We start from the raw sequence: 24,372 nt of genomic DNA on the forward strand, positions 1-24,372 counted from the left end.
TGCATCATATTATGTTATGTAATGTAACACATTCACACTCATACCATATTCAGTCATGAAATATTTAAATAATAAGTAAAAGTTTCATTTCTAACATTTTCTTGAAAAACCTTTCATAACCTTACACACAAAAATGTAAACACTTACATAATATTTCAGGAATAAAATGAATTTTTCAAGAAAATTGCAATACCTCATCGTCAGTACTTTTCTAAATTATAAGAAATGAAATTTCGTGTAGCGTATATATGTAATAATTTAGAGTAGAGTTCCATGCTTTAACTGTTGATGATAGAGCATCAGCCATAGCCAACTTCGGCATTTCCGAAAGGGAGTTCGGCGCAATTTTTGAGAATTCGGACATGTCTGACAACTTTATGATACCCGAGTTGGAAGATTTTTTTGAAAAAAATAATCAATTCATCTCTGTTAAAAGACCGGCAGAGAATTTGAATCCAACGGTAAAGAAGACGAAAGTCACCGTGAGTACTCTTTTTTTTAAAAATTTCAGTTCGTGTAATTTTTTTTTTTTAATAACCATAATTTCCGATAATTAAGTTGATAATATAATTCTCCCTTGTCGTGGTTAATTTTCGGTGCTCGTTTTCAGGAATGTGAAATCAGTGTAGGGGCTAGTTGCTCGACTGCAGAGCAACCCGTAGGAATCGTGAGTGTTATTTTTTTTAAATTTCATTTATCAAATTTTTTAATAACCGTAACGTACCCTCGCTCGCGAACATTGATAATATAATTCGCCCGAATGGTAGTTAACTTTCGGTACTCGTTTTCAGGTATGCAAAGGGGCTGATCGTGCGACCGTAGAGCAACCCCAAAGAATATGTGAGTTCTGTGCGAAGGAGTTTGCTAAACCATGCGACCTCATTCGTCACCGTAAACTCCACACAGGGGGAAAAAAACTTGTCGTGTGGGGAGTGCGGCAAACACTTCTCAAGGAAAGATAACATGCGGAGACATGAACTTACGTGTTCAAGCATCCAACGGGGTGAGGGTGACAGACCCATTAATGCATCTCGCCTTTGTGAGGTTTGCGGAAAAACTTTCCGAAACAAATATCACTTTCACAGGCATGTCAAGCAGCACACAGGTGAAAAGAAATTCGCGTGCAGAAAATGTAGAAGGTATTTCGCACGAGATGACAATAGGAAGAGGCATGAACTTACATGCATCCGTGAAACTCCAGTTGTAGAACAACCTCCTATAGTAGTGGAGCCCCCGCTTGCAGAAGCGGAGGTAGAACCACAACAAGAGGCGTTAAATACATTTAGCGTTTTTACGATAGAGCCATCACCTGATGATCAGTTTGATTTGATAACATTTTTAAATCATACCCGGGGTCAGCTGCGGGATATTTTGAATTGAGAATTAGAAGAAAGGAAAGGTGTGAAGTTTTATATAGTGGTTAATGTTCTATTTTCGAGACAAACTGAGTTGGGGGAGATAGAATACGCTGAACCATTTTTTAGATCGAGGGTTGAGGTTCTACTTTCAGAAGATGGGCTTGATGATAAGATAGACACCGCATGCAACAAAATCTTGTCCTCATTCGACGAATACATCAATATGGGTAGCGGTTGGGTCTTCGAAAAAGTGTTGAAGTTAGACATTCATGTTGCGTCATATATACCCCTAGCGCCGGCCTCATATATCCCTCTTCCTCCATCGATTGCGAAAAAGAAAGCTGTCATCAACATACAAAATGATGATAACAAGTGTTTCCTATGGAGCGTACTGGCCGCATTACATCCACAAACGGAAAACCCGCAGAGAGTGAGTAAATATAAAGATTTTGAATCACAGTTGAATATGCATGGAATAGATTATCCCGTGAAAATTCCACAGATAGAACGCTTCGAAAAACAGAATAACATCTCAGTGAATGTGTATACATTTGAAAAAGAATTGCTTCCAGTGAGGGTGAGTGAGAAAAGTGGTTCTCCTCAACATGAGTTTCACCTAATGGATGACGTATTTCAAGAAGCAGATATGCTCGTGAGGAAGGGTGTGTATCCGTACGAGTATATGGATTTTTTTTCCAGGTTTTCAGAAATGCAGCTTCCACCCCGCGAGGCTTTTTTCAGTAACCTGTCCGGCGATGCAATTAGCGAAGAAGATTATACCCACGCACAACTCATATGGGAGAAATTTCACGTAAGAAACCTTGGAGAGTATCACGACCTCTACGTCAAAGGCGACACTGTCCTTCTAGCTGATGTCTTCGAGAATTTCAGGAAATTGTGTATGACTAACTACAAGATCGACTGCTGTCATCTATACACAGGTCCAGGTCTTGCTTGGGAAAGCTGTTTAAGGATAACCAACGCGCAGTTAGAACTTCTCACCGACATCGACATGCATCTCATGTTTGAGAGAGGTATTAGAGGCGGTGTTTCGATGATTACGCAACGTTATGCTAAAGCAAACAGCCGATATAGCGAGCAGTACAATCCTGATGAACCAACAAAAGAAATTGTGTATTGGGATGCCAATAATTTATATGGACTCGCTATGTCTCAATATCTCCCTTATTCAGGTTTCCGATGGATGAGTGAAGAAGAAATAGCAAACATGGACTTTTCCTGCATACCCGAGGATTCACCGAAAGGATACGTTTTGGAAGTGGGCTTGGAATACCCAATTGAACTACATGATGACCACTCAGAATATCCTCTAGCTCCAGAAAACATGGAAATTACGGAAAATATGTATTCTGATCACATGAAGAGCATCTGGGAGAAAATTAACACTACGAAAAAACCGGTGAAATGTACGAAACTCACACCGAATCTATTCGACAAGGAAAATTATATAGTGCATTATAGGAATCTGCAATTTTATCTAGGTCACGGACTAAAACTGAAGTATGTGAAGAGAGTGATCGAATTTGAACAGAGGCCATATCTTAAACCGTACATAGATTTCAACACCAAATGTCACCAAGCAGCATCGAGCGATTTTGAAAAATCATTCTTCAAGTTGATGAATAACGCTGTATTCGGGAAAACGATGGAAAACCAAAGGAAACACGTAAATGTCAAGATTGTCTGCACTGAGAAAAAGGCTAAAAAGTTAGTTGCTTCTCCCGCCTTCGAAGCTTTCAGGATATTTAACCATGATCTAACTGCGGTTAAGATGAGAAGATTGAAGTTGAAGTTAATGCGACCCATTTATGTCGGATTTTCAGTTCTGGATATTAGCAAATTAAGGATATACAACTTTCATTACGGTTGGGTGAAGACGAAGTTTGGGAACAAGGCGCAACTTCTGTTCACTGATACAGATTCTTTGACGTACGCCATAGAAACTGATGACCTACACAGTGTTATTTCATCAAATATGGAAGAATTCAACACCTCAAATCATCCGTTGGATCACAGACTCTACAATGTTCAAAACAAGGCGGTGCTTGGAAAAAATTCGATGTTTTTTTTTTTACCCTTAATTATCCAGATCCAATTTTAGGGGAGGTTGGCGAAGGGGAGGGGGTTATACCATTAGGTTATCTTTAAAAATTATTCTAAAGTAGATATAATTAAACATCTTTTTTTTAGTTATTTTATCTTCCTGTTGGCTTATACCGATGCCACGATCTTCCTCGATTCTGAATAAGTTGTTGTATGCTCTGACTGTGTTCCCGGTTTCAAAGTTGGGTTCCAGAGGTTTATGAGGCACCGGACCTCCGTCTACGTATACGGAGACAAAGGTGAGGTTGTAATGCTTGAAATCGAACGGGTTACTTGTAAAGGTACCATTGAATGCTTCGTTATCCACTAAACCAATTGTAACTCGACGCGGCATTGCACCGAGGTACACATTATCTTGCACGAATGACATGCTACCCTGAGCCACTGAATAGACTTTTGTGAGAACCCTATCGATGGGGTATTTGGCTGTGGTCTTCTCTAAAGCTTTTGCATGTCCGATGGCAACGGCGGGACTAACCCTTACTTTTCTTACGAAGAGGCTGGCATGTTCAATGATGATGTCATAATTGCTAGTTGCTGCGATTAGGAAGAACGAAGGTTTAGAACGCACTAGACGGACTTTCAAATCCACCAAATTGAGTAACAGTCTTTGTTGGAAGAATAAAGAGCAATGAATTCTTCCCATCATATAGTAAGACCGGCTGTTTGCGATTTTTTTTGGTTCTCTTCTTCATACCATCATTATTTGTTGCGTCGGCCATATGTCCCGCAGTGTCCTTGTGATAGCCTTCCATCGTGAGCTGTCCAATCTTCGCATCTCGACCGTAGTTTAATAAGGTTTCTATGTATGCTCGATACGGATAGGTGTGAGACGAATTCGTGATGTTCCTCCCGTTTAGAGATACATCAACCTGAGAGAAGAGAGAATGTAGCGAGAGGTTAACGAGAGAGACCGGATCTTTATCCGGTAGAGAATTACCATCTTTCGTAACTTTCAACTTGATATACAGTTGTGTAGCTGATAAGTCGATGTAATCTTCAGTGCTTCCAGCAATATTAAACTCCAGCGGACCGTCTCTGATGCCTGAGAGCGGGAGAAATTCGATCCATTCACCTCCTTCAATAGCGGTTTGCGTGGGAGGTAAAGCAAACAAGTCCACTTCGCTTTTCAAGCACTCGGGTGAGTTTGTCATGATTAGAGTCATCTTTTCAATCAAAAATATCGTGTGTTGTTACTTTCCTCGCTTTCTTGCGAATGACGTTTCTCCTCGCTAAACGCTTTCTTTTATGACCTCCAAGCATTTCCTTTACCTTTGTGGACGCTTTGTCGCTCAGCGAACGACCCGTTTCTTTGGCTCTTTCCAGTGCTGCCGTTTCCGCATCCCTACTTTGCACGACATCGTTCGCAAAATCGACCCCGGATTTCACAACCTGTCGACCTAAAACTTTTGCTCCTCTTTTCAGTAGCGGCATAGCAGATCGGAATAAGGAGCTGAAAATGGATCCAAAACCATAACCTCGTTGTAGTGGTATACCCTGATAATATCCAAGTCCTTGACCTGCCTGGTCAACGCTCTGTACAACGCATCCACTCCACCGTAACTTCCGACGCTCCTCGGATTTTGATAAATATTCTCCATCAATTGGAGGGAGACAACGTTCAGCTGATGAGGGTTGAGTGAATGAGGTTTGGATGAAGTTCACGGTGAGGGAGCGGATGAGAGGCGCGTGAGGGGGCGGATGTGAGGTGTGTGAGGGAGCGGATGTGAGGCGCGTGAGGGGGCGGATGTGAGGCGCGTGAGGGGGAGGCGCGCGCCTCCCCCTGTGTTTGAACTGTCCTTTTTATACTACTCACATACAACACAAACACAAATTAATCAATAAAAAGATTTCTTTTCTGTAATCGTTTTATCTCAAGCGTGAAGAGAGGTAAAAATACTAATTTAGAGGTAGTTATACATTTTTATGCAAAACTGCCATTGTCTAGAGGGTGAGTTTTCATTACATTCTATTTAAATAAAATATTTGCCATAAATTCCTCATTCTGAAAAGCATATTTTCTTCAAGTTGAGCGAAACTCGAATAAACTCACTAGCTCGCCAAATCTTGCGGAGACGTATATTTCAGTTAAAAGTTAATAAAACTCATTACTTCAATCATTTATCACCAAAAATTCTATTAAAACATTTAATAATGGCTCATGACATTTGAATTTTCTCAAAAATCTCGAACTATTATTTTTTTGGAGAAAAAAACTCAAAAGATCCTTCTGAGTAGGCTGACCATATATCTTCGAGAGAAATACGGGACATTAGGATTCCAAATATGGGAAAATACGGGACATTACCAATTATCGCCAAAAACGACGCCAAAACCAAACAAAGTTGCCGCCAAAAAATGGCGGGAAATGATGCATTACTGCAAATTGCAGTGAATTAAAATGTATTCCACAAAAAAAAAAAAAGTTCACCAAAGCGAATGTGGGAGATTAATATTCTCATATATAGTTGTAATTATCATAAAATAATTTACGAGTTGAGGAATAATGTCAATCTTTGACTTCAATAAAAAATAAACATTCAAGTAGGCCTCATGTAAAATACGGGAAAAACCGGGACACTTTTTCCAAAAAGTCGCGATTGACAAAAAAACAGAAAATACCAGGACAGTCCCGGGAAATACGGGACGTATGGTCACTTTACTTCTGAGAGGGGCCCCGTGAGTAAATGTCAACATCGGGAGATGTCCCGTATTTTTTCCGAGAAAGCGCCACGAAAAACATGGTCACACACGGAAAGCTCGAATGGTCAAGGCAGCATTTGCCATGAATAAGAATTTTAACGCATTGAAATTGGCAACAGCTGTTCATACATGCCTTCTGCTACTGCTTTTGTTAATAGACTGCTGCTGCTGTTGTGAATTACTCCGGTATCCTCCGTCGTTGTGGAAATTTCCGGGTTGTTTTTTGTACTGTTGTGTTTATTTTCGATTATTAGAGCGAAATATGGCTTCTTCTCTATTCAAAGCTGTTAAAATTGGATCGTCGGGGTTGTTTGGGCGGTTTATTAAACATAAGAGTGAGTTTCGTTGTGTTTTTTTGTTTGTTCTCAATTGTGATGTGCATTCAAACAATTTCATCATCCCGGTTATTATTGTGGGTGGAAAAAAAAAAAAAACTAAGCGCAGCAGTTTTCGTATCTTTTTTTAATTCGCTAAATCGTATATTTTATCCATTTCCTTTTTGCAAAAATTCCTTTATTTGACGTCGCAACGATTTGGGTGGAGGGAGAGAGAAAAATTTGCATTTCAATAACTTTCTTCCCCCCCCCCTCAACGTACGTAATACGTACTTACAGTGCACGTTGTTATCTTAAAATAATTACAGTAGAACCTCTCGATTATTCGTGCTAATGATGGGGGGGGGGGTGGTGGTGGTTAGGTGATCATGGATAACCGAAAAAAAAAAAAAAAACCCAGGGTTAAACCTCTGGGGAATGAAAAAATTAAAAGAAAATTGTAGAAAAGGGTATATTCATGTATTTTTCCCTGTTTAAAATGAGTATCCAGTGAAAATTTTTCATGTTAAATGTGCAGAAAATGTAATTTTTAAAAAAATCGCTTATTTACGCAGTTACATTGCCACACTCTTAATATACTGGGCTTCACTGATGGCTGAGATACTTTGTGCTATAATCGCTACAACCTGGGGAGAGGGCGCGAGGGTATTTGAACCCCCTTCCAACAATTCATGAGATGTACATACAATGCAAAGCACTATTCGTTTGATCATTTTTGTCGCACCACTGTCATTTTCTGCACACGAGGGCTAATTAGATCGTGACCTACAATTTAGTGCCAATTCCGAATGGCAGGCTTGTTTTTTATACTCATCGAGAAGTTGGTGCGCTAACCACCCGATGGGGGAATCCCTGCAATAGCAATTTTTTCTGTGGTCATGTCGCTGTTTCTATTGTACCCTATGTCAGGAAAGTTTTCTGACAAGGACGAACCGGGTATCGTACTTGCGACACCTCTAAACATTCTTTGGTACTTTAGGCTAGTATCTTATCGACCTGGGCTACTGCGCTCACCACTCGTAACAGCTTTAGTATAATCTTGAGATTTCCTTGATGACTGCTCAATGATAAGTCTCCAAGCACCTTCGGTATTTTCTGCATGTCAGTGCCTCTGAGTAGAACCTCAATTGTCCAGGCTTTTGGTGGAGGTGGTGATCTGATCATAGGTAACAGAAAAGAATGGTTAATCCTTTTCCTGTCTGTCATTCTGCATAGTTCTTAAATATGCAATGAGAATGACATAAATAGGGAATAGTGTGTTCCAGGTCACGTAATCTGTGGTCAAGTGTAAAAAAACAATATTTCTACCTCTGTGTGTAAGAAGAATTACCCTCTACGCATGAGAAGCTTTCCCTTGCAATGCCTGTAATTTGCCATGAATCTTCAAATGCTGATTGCCCCAGGGCAATGTCCAGTGCATGTGGGAGAGGGACTGCTATTTCAGGGCATTGACATGGGACCACCTCGATGAGTGGGGAGAGGTACCTATCAAAACATTCAAGTTCTGTCTCGCCATTCTCAAACCGGAGAAAACTGTTCTCAATGTGCACTCTGACTCTATTATTCACAATAGTAATTTTTACATTCTAGATTGAGATAAATTTAAAAAATTAACAAAAGCTTCCATTGACTTCAGTCCTGAGAAAATCATTCTTGAAGCTGTATGTAAAAAAAAAAGAATGTAACAAAACAACGAGGCTCAAATGAACAATTTGTAAAGAAATACAAGCAATACAGAATTTTAGTGTACGTTCATTGAAGAACATAAGTTTTTTTAACCTTCTTATATTGAAGGTGATCATAAGAAGGTTTGGTTTTATTTTTTTGCTCTGAACTTATTTCTGATTTTAAAATAATTTCTATAACTTTTTTAAAGGTTTGTAAAATCTTCATAACAAAACTTTTAATAACTCTCGCCATCATTGCGAGTATATTCTCGAACCAGAAGTAAATTTCTTTTCTAAATTGTTTTGTTTCAATTGTTTCAGGTAATTAAAACTGAATTGTATTTCATTATATAAAGAATATTGGGGGTTTTTATCCCCATTATTCAAAAAAAAATTTACCTCTCGTCTCTAACCCTGTATATAAGATTTTAACATTCTAATTTTGTTCGTTCTGAGTATTAAACTTTCTGTAATTATACAGAACTTCCTGAAGAATGGGACGACACTATTAAAGAACCTGTTTTAGATGGCATCACTTTTTATGTAAAGTACCTTGGTAGTACTCTCATAGAAGAACCAAATGACCAGCAGGCAACAGCTGATGCTATAAAAACTGTGATTACTATGGTAAATTTTAGTATGCATTTTTTAAGATTCATTTCATTGTTATATATATTCTAGCATAACATAATCGAGCAGGTTGATTGTTTATGTGTGTTAGGGGGGGGAAAAAAATTCCCTCTCATACACATACATATGTAATATTCATGGAGTGTACCCTCTAAAGCAGAACATTTTGCATTGCTCTGCAACGGCCGACTGGAAATGTTCTGCTGTAAGAACTCTCATATTTTCTACTCTTAAAATTGTTCCAGATTGTTCTGCAGTAGCACTGATTGTTGTGCAACGTATGTCACAGATTTTGGCATATTCTGCTTTGGGGAGTGCACATGCGTATACGCGAAATAAAATTTATACTAATTTTAACAGTTTGATAAAAGTAATTCATTTCTTTCTCTTATTTATTGTGTTGTGACTTCTTTCAGCAAAAACCAACAGTAATCACTCATCATGGATGGGTCCCACCTGCCTTGATTCCCTAACAACCCCTTCATTGCAGATGCAGGTGGGAACTCTGCGTCAAAATTAACATCTTGCGCGATTGTGCTCCAATATTTATCTGCTCCCGTATTTTTCTGCACCAAATAGCGAATTTTGCTTCAGTATGCCCGGAATTTCGGAAGCACGCCAAAACATTTTTGTTACTGCTTGCTGTTCTTTCAATCCTAGCACAACTCAGGTCTATCACCAATTATGGGCGATTTACTACCTAATGAGTTGTGTGCCGGAGGTGTAACTGTGTTTACCTAACAGTCTGAGTGCATATGTAGTGTTGTTTGATTTTTCAGTGCTGCCATCTATATTTCAGAAAGGAAGTGAGTGATGTGTTATGATTAAATTACATTTGTGCTGTTTGTAGGTCTGTTGCTCTCTGTGGCGAGACTTTTTAACTGGGAGATTGGCTTACATTCGTGCCGTGAAGTTGGGAACCACAGAAAACCAACTTCAGCCGACCACCACTATGATTATCATGGGGTTCGAACCTGGGCACTTGCGATGTGAGTCTGTCACTATGACCACTCGACCACCATATCGGCATGTTACTGCTGGCTGCAAAACGATTCAGAGAAGAGCGTGTTTTATTCCACTGTACTAAACTATCAGCGACTCGTCTGGCTTTCCATCGCGAAACCCTGATAATATCCGTGATTGTGCAACTCAAGATGGTTTGCAATGGTCTTTTCAGCTTTAAAGCACAAATGTGAGTCAGTTTCCATTTTAAAAAAAAAGAAAAAATCACCACTGAAAGCAGCAGAAATTACTGTAGTCAATCGTCATTACATCAAATTCCAATGTTTCGTGGAAAAAGAATTCATTCCGGTAGTAAAAAAATCAAATCCGCCGAATTATGAATGCTAATTTAGAAACTTTGCCAAATAATGAGTGTCAGATTGCCAATATTGCCAAATAATGAGTGCAGAATCGCCAAACATTGTGTTGATTCTCACATACAAAGAATCCTGAATCTCTAAAACTGCTTCGAAATGAACTGTCTATGTCACTTCCCATCCCTGCAGATGTGAATGATTGCCATGTAACATGTTCTATGTGAAAACAAAATCACTTGATAGTTTCCTTATTTAAGGACTTACAAATATGTTTTCTAAAAGGTATTGGAAGAAAGTTTCATTTAATTTTGGAAAAATTTTCTTTCTGGGATCCATAGCCTTTATAAAAGGTTTTCCATTTGGGCCCAGTGGCGTATGCAGGATCGATTAAAGAGGAGTCACAAAAGATTTGGGGTGGGTTTCACAATGGTTTTCTTCCACATAAATTAGTTATTAACCTTCAAAAATATTTAAATTAACAAAAATTGAAGTGGTGGCGACAAAACATAGCAAAACTTACACTGCTCAAAACAATTAGGGGAGCAAGCAAAAAAGTGAAGAAAACCGTGCGAGACAGCCACGTATTGGCATACAATGGACAGTACACGCGTATCAATGCGCAATACAGAAAAAAGACTTTAAAAAATTTGGAATTAAGCTTTAATTCTTTGAAAATATGGAAAAAACATGAAAAGATGATTTAGAGCAACAATTTGGTTGCATGTAAACGATAAAAAAAAGTACTGTTTAGACATGATGCATGAGTTTTAATAGGGCGTGTGGTCTCCTCGAACAGCTAAGACTGCTGCACACCTGTTTGCCATAGATGCGATGAGGTTATCGATCAGACTTTGGGGAATACTGTTCCACTCCTCAAGAAGTGTAATCTGTAAGTCTCGGACAGTAACAGGCGGCCTTGGTCGCGCAGCAATGCGTCGTCCAAGCATGTCCCAAACATGCTCGATTGGATTCAGGTCAGGAGAGCATGCTGGCCATTCCATACGCTGTATTGTTTCAGCTTCAAGCATGTTCTCCACCAGACGAGCTCTATGCGGTCGGGCATTATCATCCTGGAAAACAAAGGAATCTCCAATGGCTCCAGCGTAAGGGATGACATGAGGTCGCAGTATCTCGTCTGCATACCTTCGGGCCGTCAAAGTGCCATTCCGAATGATATGCAGGTCCGTACGTCTGCCTATGCTGATTCCACCCCATACCATCCAACCAGCTCGTCTGTATTGTGACCTTTCACGAACGAATGTGGGGTTATTTCGAGTGCCCCTGTCCCTCCATACCAGAACTTGTCAGGTGTCACTCTCCAGACTGAATCGGGACTCGTCTGTAAACAGCACTTGGCTCCAATCATGTTGCTCCCAATCTCGATGTTCAGCAGCCCATCTTCTTCGGGCCGCACGATGGCGTGGGATCAACGGAATGCAGACCATTGGCCTACGTGCATAGAGCCCTCCCTCATGAAGCCGATTGCGTACTGTTTGGCTGGACACCCTTCGTTCTGTTGCCAAGAGCAACCATCTTTGCAGCTGCGTAGTATTCTTTGTTCTGTTTCGACGGGCTGTTAACCGTATATACTGGTCATCAGTTGCTGTAGTAGCGCGTGGCCGACCTTGCCCTGGTCGACGTCTAACATTTCCTGTTTCTTGGAATCGATTCCACAGCCTTGCAACAACACTTCTGGCGACTCCAACAGCGTCCTCGACACTACGTTGTGTTTGCCCGGATTCCAGTCTGCCTATAACACGCCATGCCATGGATTCCTGTAAATCACGTTGTTGAGACATCCTCAAGTCACCTTGTCTCAAAAAAAAATACTGTGCAATCGAATTTCACAGTTACGGCAGTAAAACAGACGTTTCTGCAACATCCCGATTTCTGCCCTTATCTCCTTTTTCTGGTTTTTGACATCAGGAACTTTGATTTGCATATGAAGTTTTCTTCTTCCATTTCCTGCTAGGCTTTAAATTATGGATGATTCATTTTATGTTACTTATCGGTATACATCTTCACGTAATTTTGTTAAAACCATGTGCTCCCCTAATTGTTTTGAGCAGTGTATTTGGAACATTACTGCATCTGTGACATTGACTTAGCTCCATTTTTGACTAAAGGGTTGTACATAAACATAACGCATGCATTTCTCTTTCAATTAAAAAAACAATCTGGTTGCAATTAGAGATAAAATCAGTGGTGCCATTTCTCAACTTTTAGATGGCAAAAAAATAGAAGTATGATTTCTAGTATCATTTCACACATATATAGCTTAATTATGTAAATTTTGACAGTTATTCAAAATTAAATACCATATGACAAAAAAACTAGACATGATGGCCATTTTTTAAGACCAGATCTGGAATCGGCATCCAAAAAAGTAATTAAGAATGGCTAAATTTTTCCATGTTAGGAAAACCTTGTAGGCTAGTGTTTAGTGTTATTCAGGACTTTTTCTTAGGAGTAAACATGCTTGGCTCTCCTAAGAAATTTGGCTGTCGCCTAAATTTTTTTCAATTTGTCTAGCCTTATCTGTATTCCTATATGTATATCAGGGCTTAACAAATTATAAAAAAAACTAAGGTGTCAGTCAAATTTTGTAAGAGCCAAGAATATTGTCAATAACCACACACACTGACCATTTTTTTCCGGGGCTTTATCATATTTGTGTTGGTAGACTGGCTTATATGAAATCCAAATTTGCTCTGTTTTCCTCACACTGAAATTTAGTAATGTCATACAGAACATTTTAGATAGGTACCAATATCCATTTTTTAGTCGCGTTGGATTTGTCAAGCCCTGATGTATTTTATTTATTATGTCCACTTATATATATAAATGTGTTTATAGGAATTTTATTATCATGGTTTTTTTTTTACTTCAATTTTATTAATTAACAAGAAATGGCTATTTGGAGGAGCTACTGCCATATTTCAATAGAAATACTCCATTAAAATTAAGATTTGTGTTTGATACCGATTCTCTAATGAAATTTCTTGATTTTGAATTTTTCAGGCCAAATCAAGTGGAAAGAAATTGATGAGGGTGGCGCTCACGGTCAATCCAAAGGGTATTCTAACAACTGATTTAAGCACTGGGGAGAAACATCTGGACTTCTCAATATACAGGTGTGTGTAGGCCTAATAAAAAATTTTGAAACAGTATATTTCTCATAGTGCTATTTCAAATTCTTTTTTATACATTATAACATTATAAAAGTGACAAAAACATGTTACTTGATTTTAATGTGTAAAGGAATCCCTTTTTGCAAAAAAACTTTTGTCCCAAATATAGGACAAGATTTCTTATACATAGATAGTATTATATAGATATATCTTTTTTTTTTTTTTTTTCTCCAAGTTGTATGCTCAAAATATCAGGGGGTGTATTTTGCCTGTTGTTGCCTTGTATTTGTATTTAACAGTAGAAACGTAACAGAAAGCATCAATGCTAAAACAAGTTTAAAATATAAAATGCTTGCATTCGAAAAATATAAGAAAAACGTTGCTTTTAGGAGCAACGCTGCCAAATATAGGGTTAAACAGTGCTTCTTTTAGGTCTGTCTCTAGACATCTAAAATCTTTATTTTCGTGACTTTTTTTGTATAGGATATCTTTCTGCTCAGCAGATGCAACTTATGAAAGAGTTGTAGCATTTATTGGTACAAATAAAAATGAAACTCTGGAATGTCATGCATTTTTATGCTCTAAAAGAAAAGTTGCTCAAGCAGCAGCACTGACAATATCTCAAGCATTCAAGATAGCATTTGACCTATGGGAAAGGGCCAAAGAAGAGAGAGCAGCGAATCGAAATGGAGTGGAGGTAATATATGAACACAACTCATAGTTTGGTACATTATTATTGCTATGTACAGTAAAACCCCTCTTAAGGGATACCCGTCAGATGCGGTCACTCCTCTTTTATGGACAATTTTTTTTTTTATCCCATTGGTGTCTATAAAAGAGGTTTTACTATATTTTCTAATTTTCAGTGAATTACAAAAAAAGTTTAAATTACTTTAAGCAAGATTAGCAATTGTGCTCAACTTGGGAAGTTAGTTTTAGATATTGTTCCCATTCACTTACATTCTCCTATTTAAACATAAGGACCAGAGGGAGGGGAACTGGCTTCTTTTGATACAGCAAGCAATAAAATTATTAATTAACAATTTCAGGAGGTCTACCAAAGTAGTTAGGAGTTAGCTGAAGTCACAGAGGATATGAAATGCATACAGTAATATAACAGTTTTAAAAGAATGAAATGTAAAAGTTTGTTAAAAAATATGTTGTAGATGCAGTGAATGCAAGTGCCATATATTAGATGGGGGAACAAAGTTCCTGCCAGAAATTTATTGTGTGGAAAAAAGTATACAGAAAAAAAACAATAAATATATTTTTGGAAGTAAATCATAGAAGATTATTCCACCAAACAGACAATATGACCTTGTGTGTCAGTGTGCGTCTGGCGACTTGCTTTGCCCTCTCACCAAGCAATTTCCAACTCGATTGTCAAGGGGAATGTCTATAGTAGAAACAATATCCTACTGTTTCGGCACTTGTATACAGTGGACTCCCCTAAGACAGAATTTATCGTGGTTGCAGCCCTAAAAGCACTAAGTTTGGATTTTCAGTGAAACCAAATGATGTAAAAAATTTTAAATTTTCAACAGACATTTTACATGTCCCGTGTTACACCTAAAAATTGCAATGAACAACATTTTGAACTACTAGAACATACTTCAACGTTTCCAAAACGATCGTGATTATGCAAATTAGACTGTAAACACAACTACTGCAGCTCATCTGGCACTACCTATTATTTCTGGCAAGAACTTTGTTCCCCACATAATGTATATATAGCTGCAACATAGCATAACTATATAAGTATCGTAGCATGCCCGACAGTAATTATACATACATTTACCGGGTTTAAGCTATGATTGCATTTTTTGCAAAATGCGAAAGAAAATCGTAAAATGCAAAAAAAGTAGTAGCCACTTTAGCAAAAATGCATACAGAAGGTAAACAAGTAGACATCCAACCATCAATCATTATATTAGCATTGTAGCATTTTGCTAAAGCTTTTCCCTCCATTTTCCTTTTTTTTTGCAAAAGGAAATTTTTATCCAGCTTAAACCCTGACATTTACATATCTGTGTGCCAGAGGTAAACTGTCCATTTTCATCGATATTGAGGTAAGGCTACTGATTTGCAGTACTTTCGTTACACATAGGTATAGGACTTTTATATAACTCCCATAAATAAGACATTTACATTTTATAAAACAAGCAAGCTCCATTGAAAAACAATACTAAAAAAATCTTTAAATAGCTCTCCTGAAAAATTTTATTTTTGTGACATGGTGCCCTTTACCTCCAACATACAGATGGATAACATCCATAAACCCAGTCTGGCATTGATCAATCTCAAATATCATTTACTTAAATTGCTTGTATATTCTGATCATTGCCTTACATTGCAAGGATTAGTATGCATTACAACTTTTTGCTTAAAAAAAACTGATTCTTAATTCTTATGATAAATTGTACATTGGAACTTAATACAGTGAAAATACTCAGGTCTCTTGAGTATTGTTTTATAATTATTTTGCTTTATTTCATTTAAAACTTTAAAAATTCTAATTAATTAATGAGAATGTTTTTTTAATTAAAATATATATCAAATTCTTTTCAGGATCGAAGTAGTGCAAATTATAAAAAATCTTCAGAGCCAAATGTTACACCCAGAGAAGAAGGTATCGAAGGAATGTTGATTGATTTAGATATGGAGAATCAATCTGCCTCTGAAACAATGAAAAAGCTTGTAGGCTTCTTTTTTTTCATTTTCAATTGCTTATAAAATACACATGATATTAGAAAGAAATGCCTAATTTTTTATCTGTTTTATTTCAGGGTTTTGAAAATGATTTTAATCTTGATGATAGCTTCTCAAGGTAAAGTTTATTTTGCTTACTTTTTTTTAAATTTTATTTCCCATAATTGTTGAAATAATAACCTAAGTTAATTATTTTACTTCAGTTTCACTTTTCAAGTACTTTCTTCCGAAATAAAATTCTATAAGCAACGCACATGTCATCTCTTTAATTGAGCCATTATTCTGTTTCAAGGGCATGACAGCCCTGGTCATGAACGACCAGAGGTTTTATGAGCTCAAAAACCTGCTCGCTTCTTGCAGAATCTGTTTTGACATAAAGGTGTAATTCCATTTGCGTGAGAGATGAGGTTAAAGACATAAAAGTTAATAAACATGAAAATGAAAATTTTAATGAACCTCTCACAACCCAAGGCTTACTTAAATAAGCAGTGCTGTGTTACAGTCAGAGTTGACAGCACTGAATATCAGAATATAGATGGCAGCACTGAATATCAGAATATAGATGGCAGCACTTAAAGATCAGACTTAACACTAGACAGCATTCACACTGTTAAGTACACACACTTACACTTCCGGCACAACTCACTAGGTAGTAAATTTTGCCCATGGCAATATACCTAGTTTTTCTCATTTTGAAAGAAAGTCAGGGTTGGCAGGTTTTTGACGGTTTAAACTGTCATGTCAAAAACCTCAAATATTTCTTTTAAATATAAAAATTTCCATAGAAAATACACATTTATTATACGTAATATTATAGTGACTATGTTACACAAGGAATAAATATTTAATACAATAGTAAAATAATTTTCTACTCTCTGCAGAATTATCTTGAATAATATAAAAATATATTAGAGTTAGTGTTTTGGACAAAACACATTTCACTGTACAATACTGTACTTAACTGTCCAAAACTTCAAAGAGCCAATGTATAGCATGGAAATCAATAGATTCTTTTAAATGTAACATACCGAAAACTAATCAACTTATCCAAAGCCTGTATCTTACCAAAATATGACATGAAAACAAATGATAGGTTGGGGCAAAACTGTTTGAGTTCAAAAAGTTGAAATTAATATTTTTGTGGTTTTGTATAGCTCAGTACTGTCTCTCTCAGTCACGTAAAACACCAGAGGCCAAAATTCTTTCAGTCTGCTGTAATAAAGGAAAAAAGATATAGCATGAGGGGGGAAACAATGATTTTAGTCACAGCTTGTAGATGGAAAAACACTCTACCACATGTGCAGTAGAAACAAATCTGTGACATTCTCAAAGTGATATTTGAGTATGTGTGTGTATTTGTTTTGCTTTACTGAATTGTGCTTATGAATTTGATATTAGTTTGTGTATAAATGTATCACTGAGTATAGATTTATGTTGTGTCGTAAACAGTCCTATGTCGAGATTCCAGAGGAATGAACGGAAGTTATAACAAGAAACAGTCATGTAAAACCAACTCCTTTCATTGTGGGTGACTGTAAATAAGAAAGTTTTAAAGCTTGGACAGATTTTTTAAAGCCTATATACTAGAAAAAATGTCCACTGTTAACAAAGCCAATCAGATGCCTTCATATAGATAGTTCTATACCACGTTTAGTGTATCACCGTTCCAGTTTCTGCGGTAGTTACACCAGCCATGAAATTACTGTTGAAAATAAGCAAAAAGGGAGAAAGGACCATCAACAAGAGAAGGACATGCGTATCCCAATCTCTTGTGCAAAGTACCATGACCTGCAATCTTTAATAAGGTTTTCTCATCGATCTTGAACCTAAGAGCTTTTACAACAACTTGTTATGAGATAGATGTGAGAAATGAACAGCATAATGACGTATACTTGGGATATATAAACGACAACGATGACTAAAGATTAAACTTTTTTTCACTGAATTTTTTTTCTGCACTAATCACCAATAATTTTTTATCTATTTTCAATTTAATTCATCATAGCATGATAAAATATAATTATTGAAATTTTATGCAATGTGTGTGTGTTTGCTTTTAGAATTCTACTAAAACTATATGTTCGGGGGGGGGGGGGAAGCCAAGAAAAAAGTTTATGTAAAACCATTTTTTTATTTGCGTTTTAAAAATAGTTTGGTTTGAGTTTTACATAACATGTACCATGATATAAAATGAAAATAAAGTTTGTAACATTGTAATTACACCAGATTTTTAAAGAAAAACTGCTTTTCATTCTGAAAAATTTTGCTTTATGGACTGAAACCATTCCTCCCCGACCCTTTAAATACTTTCTTTTGATTACACTGCTCAACGCTGATTTTGTTCCCAAAGACATTTCAGTGATTTTGGAGCACTGAATCCAAATCTTGTTTCATCGCGTTGGTTCCAGTTTTTGAGTTTAAGTGAAAATTAAATTCTGGTGGTAATACATAAGCAGCATGAAAATCACATTGAAACTTCAAAATGTAAATCAATAACAAACGTAATATCAATGCGTACAGACCACTGATGTCTGATGGTGATACAACTGAAATAATGAATGGAATATGAAAAAAGGAATTTGACACAAAAATTAGTGGCTTCAGACTACATTGAAATAGTGAGAATATGCATTATTTCAAAAAATAGAGCTGATTAAGACCAGTTTTGAAATCAATGGCCTAAATTTTTCCCTAAAAACAGTTGAAACTTCATTGAGAATACAATTTTTTTATTGAACAGTGTTACTCTAATGCATTATAGGTTCTGCCTTTACTCTTTTGAGACTCTTTAGCAGTCCAAAATTTTAAAATCAGGGTTGGCAAGTTTTGGACAGCACTGTAAGTAAATACAGTTGGCAATTGTCATAACGACCGCACAGTATAGATACACTTATATTTATTATAAGTTGAATGCAAAATAAGCTTTCTGTTTTTCCCTTTGCAAAGTTGCAAATTATAATTAATATTTTATTCTAATTATTGTAATGAATTTCTGTTTAAAAATAAAACGTATTATGCAAAAAAGTAGTTCTTATCATTGTTATATGCCTATTCTATCCAAAACATCATCCAAAAGCATTCATTTATGTTTCTGACGGTTTAAACTAGTTTTTGACTTTTATCGAGTCAAAAACCTAACCCTGGTTGCAGTGGGCCCTGTTCTTGCAAGCACTTTATTTCCTGCCACATTCCATCCGATAACTATTTAGTTGATATGAAAAGGATCATTTGGCTTTTGATAGAATTGAATATTTTACCTACTGCCCATCAGTAAATAACTGTATATATAGCATATAAAATTTTTAGACCATCATAGAGTGAAGAGAGGTAGGCAGGAGAAGTGGTTGAATTCGAAAATAGGAGGCATGTCTTTCACCAAAAATACATTATAAGCACATGCAAGACAAATGCCTTTTCACATTGCTAGATGGAAAGGCTCTCCAACAAATGGCAAGAGAGAAGCCAATTATTATCTCCTGTATAATTAAGATAACTTTGAATGCTTATATAATAAAGAAACTGCCCTTTCCCAATTTTAAGTAGATCAGTGGTTCTCGGAATATGTCTGTCTAAGGGCATTCCAGTGAACTGTCAGTGTTGATATGTGCTAGTTCAGTGCTTTGAAAATTGTTTTTTCTCTATACAAATACAATGCCACAACAGGCAATATGCCTAATGAGATGACGGAGCTGTGGTGGTCTTTTTTTAGACCATTATAGGGAGCTGCGGATAGATTTTGACCAGAATGAGCAGGCCGTGTGTGACTAAAGGTTGAGAACCACTGCGTTAAACTAATGATAACTGATATTTATGAATCCTGTTGCAATGAATGTTAAAAATTATCACTAGTTTTTATGATTTATATTATTTTTAAAATGAAATTGCTTTTTAACTATAGGTTAGCCCATTCAAGATCTCATCCAATGTTCAACATCGGTCTGAAACTTGATGACATCAGTGATCTGAAACAGTTCATGCATGGAAAGGAAAAACTTCAAGAAGAAAAATTTCTTGAGGACCAGACGGATGATCTCCTAACATTGTGAAAAGGAAATTTTTATAGAGTGTCCTTTATCTCGTTTGTTGATGTGCTTTCAAAATGAAGTTTGTGGTGGCCTTTTCCAACCGAAACCAGTGAGCAAAATAATAACTTTTTCCTGTTGGAAATATGTCTTGTAATGTATAATGTTATGTAGTTTTTAGCTATGAGGAAAATTGTTTCTTTATTGAGTGTTTGATGCAAGTGAAAATGTTAAGTTTTCATTCATAGGGGTTGTTATTTCGTATTTCCTTTGTTCTGTTTTTTCCAAGTAAACTCAGTGGCTGTGGTTATGTATACATATCTTCATTCAGACTAAGTATGAAATTTTGTGATTTATATATTTGTTGGTATGATGTAATGAAAATATTTTTGCAAGTTTTTTTTTGGAGAATTTATCCAGTGATATTTAGGCATGTCTGTTTTAATTTTAAGTATTCTCACCCATGTTTTTCACCATTCCCTTTTTTTTTTTTTTTTGGATCAAAAGGGCATTTAAATCAGTTTCAGTTCATAACTGAACACATTTGTATTTAAATTCTCATTTGTTTATAAAGGAAAGAGCCTTTTTTGTTAGTTTGACTATGTATACCATAAAATATTGCTAAAGACTTATTTAATCCACTTTTGTTGCATGTGTTACTTATACCATTAATTACATTTTTGAATCTCCCAAAATTTACGTTTTAACCTCTGATAAATTTCCCCCTCTAAACTTGATGCATTGGAGGTTTTAATCTGTACCCAATAACTTGTTTAAGTTACTCGAATAATAAGTTCATAAACTTCAGTAAATTTCTTTTCATTTTAAACTGAATTAAAGTTTTTGAATAAGTCCAAAAAAAATTTTCATGTTCATTAATCAAGCAAACTGAAACAAAGGCTATATTGAAAAAATTTTACTTTTACCCTCAGCTTCCAGAAAAATTTCTCTCCCTTTATGAGAAAAAAAAATCTAGCTTATATGTGTAGTGAATTTAAATTTCTGGTAATTTTTGAAGAAAAATTTATAAAAATTTTTCCTTTGTCTTTTTTCATTTTGGTCCAATTTTTTGTTGCGATGCAAATTGATATTCTTGTGGGGGTTTTTTGATAAGAATATATTTAAACAAATGCCCCAGCCATTCAAATGTTTTGTGAATTTATTTATGAATCTCTTGTAGGCATTAATGCATTAGGGCAAAAAATGCTTTCATTCAGAAATTGTGCCAATTATTTTCTGCACCCAGGTCTCAAGGGAATTTTTAACTTTTTTTTCACTGTTAATAATAATCTATTTTTTCTCTTTTTAGTGTTGAATTTTTATACATAACAGTTTCATTTATAGATTAATGTCATTTAATCTAGTGAAGTATTAATTGCATAGACATGTTTACATGTGTCAAGTAATTTAGTTACATTGTTGATTACTTTTGAAATGTATGCAGAAGTTTTCATGCCATTTTCACGCTGTTTAGTTAAGTTGTCAAGTAGATGGAATCTGATTTTTTTTTTCCTGTTAAGAGAGTAGGCTCTATGGGCATGCGCCAGTGGGCGTGGCCTTGTATTATCCAGTGAGCATTGACTACTTGATTACTTTCGTTGGGACAATTTTTTGAGCACTTGACTTAAAATTTAGTTAACTACTAAACCAATGTTTCCCAAACTTTTAATTCCATCGCCCTTTTTCTGTAACTTATTTTTCATTGCCCTCCCCCCAACTCAAGTCAACCCATAATACTCTGTTATACTCATGGCTTCTACCACCCACTTGAATTATTCCATCGCCCCCTTCTCCATAGAGGGTGATATTTCCCAATTTATAAAACCTACTAAGCTGCTTAACTGGCCTCAAAGTCCAAGTGATTTAACTTGTTTACAGAATTGACTTTGCTCACTCATTTTTGAAAATATATTTATTTCAGAGCTTATTTGTGCCATCATCAAATTAAAACATTCTTATGCCAAACATTGTTATCCCCAGTTATATCTTTTCTTTTTCATTTGAATATATTTTTACTCATTTAACATTTTGTAAACAATGTATAGCTTCAAATGGGAAAATAAGGTGGAAATTCTTTCACACCACCTTAAAAACTGCAGTAACTTTTTCCATTATTGGTTTTTCATCTATGGTTGAATTTCCATTCTTCTGCAATTTGTGCTTTGCTGACAAGAAATGAAATAATACAGAAAAATTATCTTACCTTTTATATATTAATGAGTGGAATGTGTTGATTTTCATTTGTGGTTGTAATGGATAGCTTGTTTGTGGTGTTTTTTGCCACAAAATAAATTATGGTGCTAAAATTGATATTTTTCTTATGGGTTTTCTAGATATTTATTGTTTATGCCCCTGTTCCTACAATATATATTTTTTTTTTCATGTAAAGTATTAATCGTTTTCCATCTGTATAGTTTTGAATCTCGATCCAAAAATCATTCAGTTTGCACATTTTATGATTTTTTTCTTGCTGTTACTGAGAATTTTCCTAATCATTTTAATGTTCAAATTTATAATACAACTGCATTATTTATAATACAGTCGAATCCTGTTTTAATGAATACTGTTATAGCAAAAATCTCGTTTTAACGAACACTTTTCTAATTCCCCAGATAATTTTACATGCAAACAATGCAAAAACCTGGAATTTCTTTATAACAAAATTTTGTTATAACGAAGTTGTTTATTCCGTTACACACTGGTCTCTTGGTGTTTGTTACAATGGGATTCGACTGTATATGTACTAAAACTTTTAGGTGGTACTTTCATGGTATTCATTACAAGTACTTGATTTTAATGATTTTTGTTACAATTTTTCTCAAAAAATGAAATTTGTATGTATATATATTAGCGCATCATTGTAAAGATAAGTTTTTTTTTGTTTTTTTTTTTTGTAAGGGGTTATTCAAGTATTACGTCAGCATCAATTGGGGGGGGGGTGATTTGATGACAAGGGGGACGGGAGTTTGGATAATGCTTACGTCATCAACCACCCTTTATGAAAATATAAAATATTTCTTAATGACATCTTACTCTGCGCATCAAAAACGAGAAAAATCTTTCACTAGTTTGTGGGCACCTGAACTAACATTCTCCCTAATGATAAATCCCTTACACAGCCACTTCAGAGATCTCTAAATGTTTCACGGATCTGTCAAGTAATGTTTCCTGGCCGCTTAAGTGCTCTGGAAATGTTTCCACGTCTCTTAAGTGCTTTGGAACTGTGCAACCCATCACTCAAGTGTGATCCGTAATTGTGCCACGGATCAAGTAATCTGGGAATGTTCTGCGGGTAACTTGAGTGATGTGGAACCGCACTTGGGAGCCACTTAAGTGATCTAAAATTGTACCACATGTCACTCAAGGGATCTCTAAGTGTGACACGATCGTTTAAGTGTTCTAGAACTGTGTTGCAGGTTACTTAAGTGATCTTTGAATGTGCCACAGACCTTAAGCTCTGGAAAAAAAATGGCTTAAATGTTCTGGAATTGTGCTACGGGTCATTTAAGCAATCTGTAAATTTGCCGCTTAGTTCACTTTTACAACTAAGGAGTCAAAAATGGTTAAAAATTTGCTGACGCAATACTTGAACGGCCCCTAAGGAGAACCAAATGAATGAAACAAAAATGTTTTTCTGCTTTTAAGCTGCTATGTTGAAGCATGGTTATTCTACTTTTCTTTCACATTCCACTGGTCCATCCTGTTCTAATTATTTATCCTTTAGTTTTTGTATTTCATTTTTTAAAAAGTCTGTTGCAACAAAATTATCAGAACAAAAATTTTCGAAAAATTTTACATTTTGCTAGTGATGTTGAAATTTTAAGGTTATATATATTAAAAAAACTAGTCACAGTATATATGCTTTGGAGAAGTTTATTGCTACATCATTTGCATGTATTCTGTAAAAATGTTGGAAAAATTGACTCGTGTATTTTAGTGTTTTTTTTCTTTTTGAAATGCTCAAATGAGAAAATCTTTTCCTTGAGTGCATCATGTGTTTGTTAGTTTAGAATCTCAGTTTTTTGGGTGCATATAACATTCATTCCAACTTCAAATCCCTTTCCTCTCCCAGTCGGACCTATTAGCTTTTTGTGTGTGTGTGTGTGTCAGAGACTTTTATATGAATTTCTGGCAATTTAGTTTTCTATACAGGCTTATATGATCTTTGTTCTATGCCAAGCTCATTAAAATTGATATTTTTCAAAATTGTTTCCGTTTAATTTAATATCTAATAGGGAAAAAGTCCTCAACAATGATCTCCCCTCACACAAAAAACGCACAAGAGTTTTTGAGTATTCTGCAAAAGTGATTTTTCCAAACTCTATTGACTCACAGCACCTTTTGTGTTGAAAAAAATTTTTACATCACCCTAAG

General features: G+C 35.9%; 3 protein-coding genes across 3 annotated transcripts; 2 read left to right on the forward strand and 1 right to left on the reverse strand.

Moving 5' to 3' along the window:
- The first annotated feature begins 1,581 nt into the window (after positions 1 to 1,581).
- Positions 1,582 to 3,623, forward strand: LOC149076469 (uncharacterized). Its single transcript, XM_089242247.1, has 2 exons — positions 1,582 to 3,420; positions 3,570 to 3,623. Exons 1-2 carry the CDS (start codon positions 1,582 to 1,584, stop codon positions 3,621 to 3,623), a joined length of 1,893 nt encoding a protein of 630 aa, XP_089098373.1.
- Positions 3,624 to 4,042: 419 nt separating this feature from the next.
- Positions 4,043 to 4,648, reverse strand: LOC149076470 (uncharacterized protein F54H12.2-like). Its single transcript, XM_089242248.1, has one exon. The coding sequence runs from the start codon at positions 4,646 to 4,648 to the stop codon at positions 4,043 to 4,045; it is 606 nt and encodes a 201-aa protein (XP_089098374.1).
- Positions 4,649 to 6,291: 1,643 nt separating this feature from the next.
- Positions 6,292 to 24,200, forward strand: LOC149076471 (low density lipoprotein receptor adapter protein 1-A-like). The gene is made up of 7 exons (XM_089244042.1): positions 6,292 to 6,520; positions 8,669 to 8,814; positions 13,158 to 13,270; positions 13,751 to 13,964; positions 15,836 to 15,964; positions 16,054 to 16,094; positions 19,875 to 24,200. Exons 1-7 carry the CDS (start codon positions 6,448 to 6,450, stop codon positions 20,020 to 20,022), a joined length of 864 nt encoding a protein of 287 aa, XP_089100168.1. The 5' UTR covers positions 6,292 to 6,447; the 3' UTR covers positions 20,023 to 24,200.
- Positions 24,201 to 24,372: the final 172 nt, after the last annotated feature.

Source organism: Pholcus phalangioides, unplaced genomic scaffold (genome assembly GCF_987345545.1).
Source record: "Pholcus phalangioides strain wild (caught in Gottingen) unplaced genomic scaffold, Ppha-v1.0 ptg000015l_1, whole genome shotgun sequence".
In the NCBI taxonomy this organism is placed as follows: Eukaryota; Metazoa; Arthropoda; class Arachnida; order Araneae; family Pholcidae; genus Pholcus; species Pholcus phalangioides.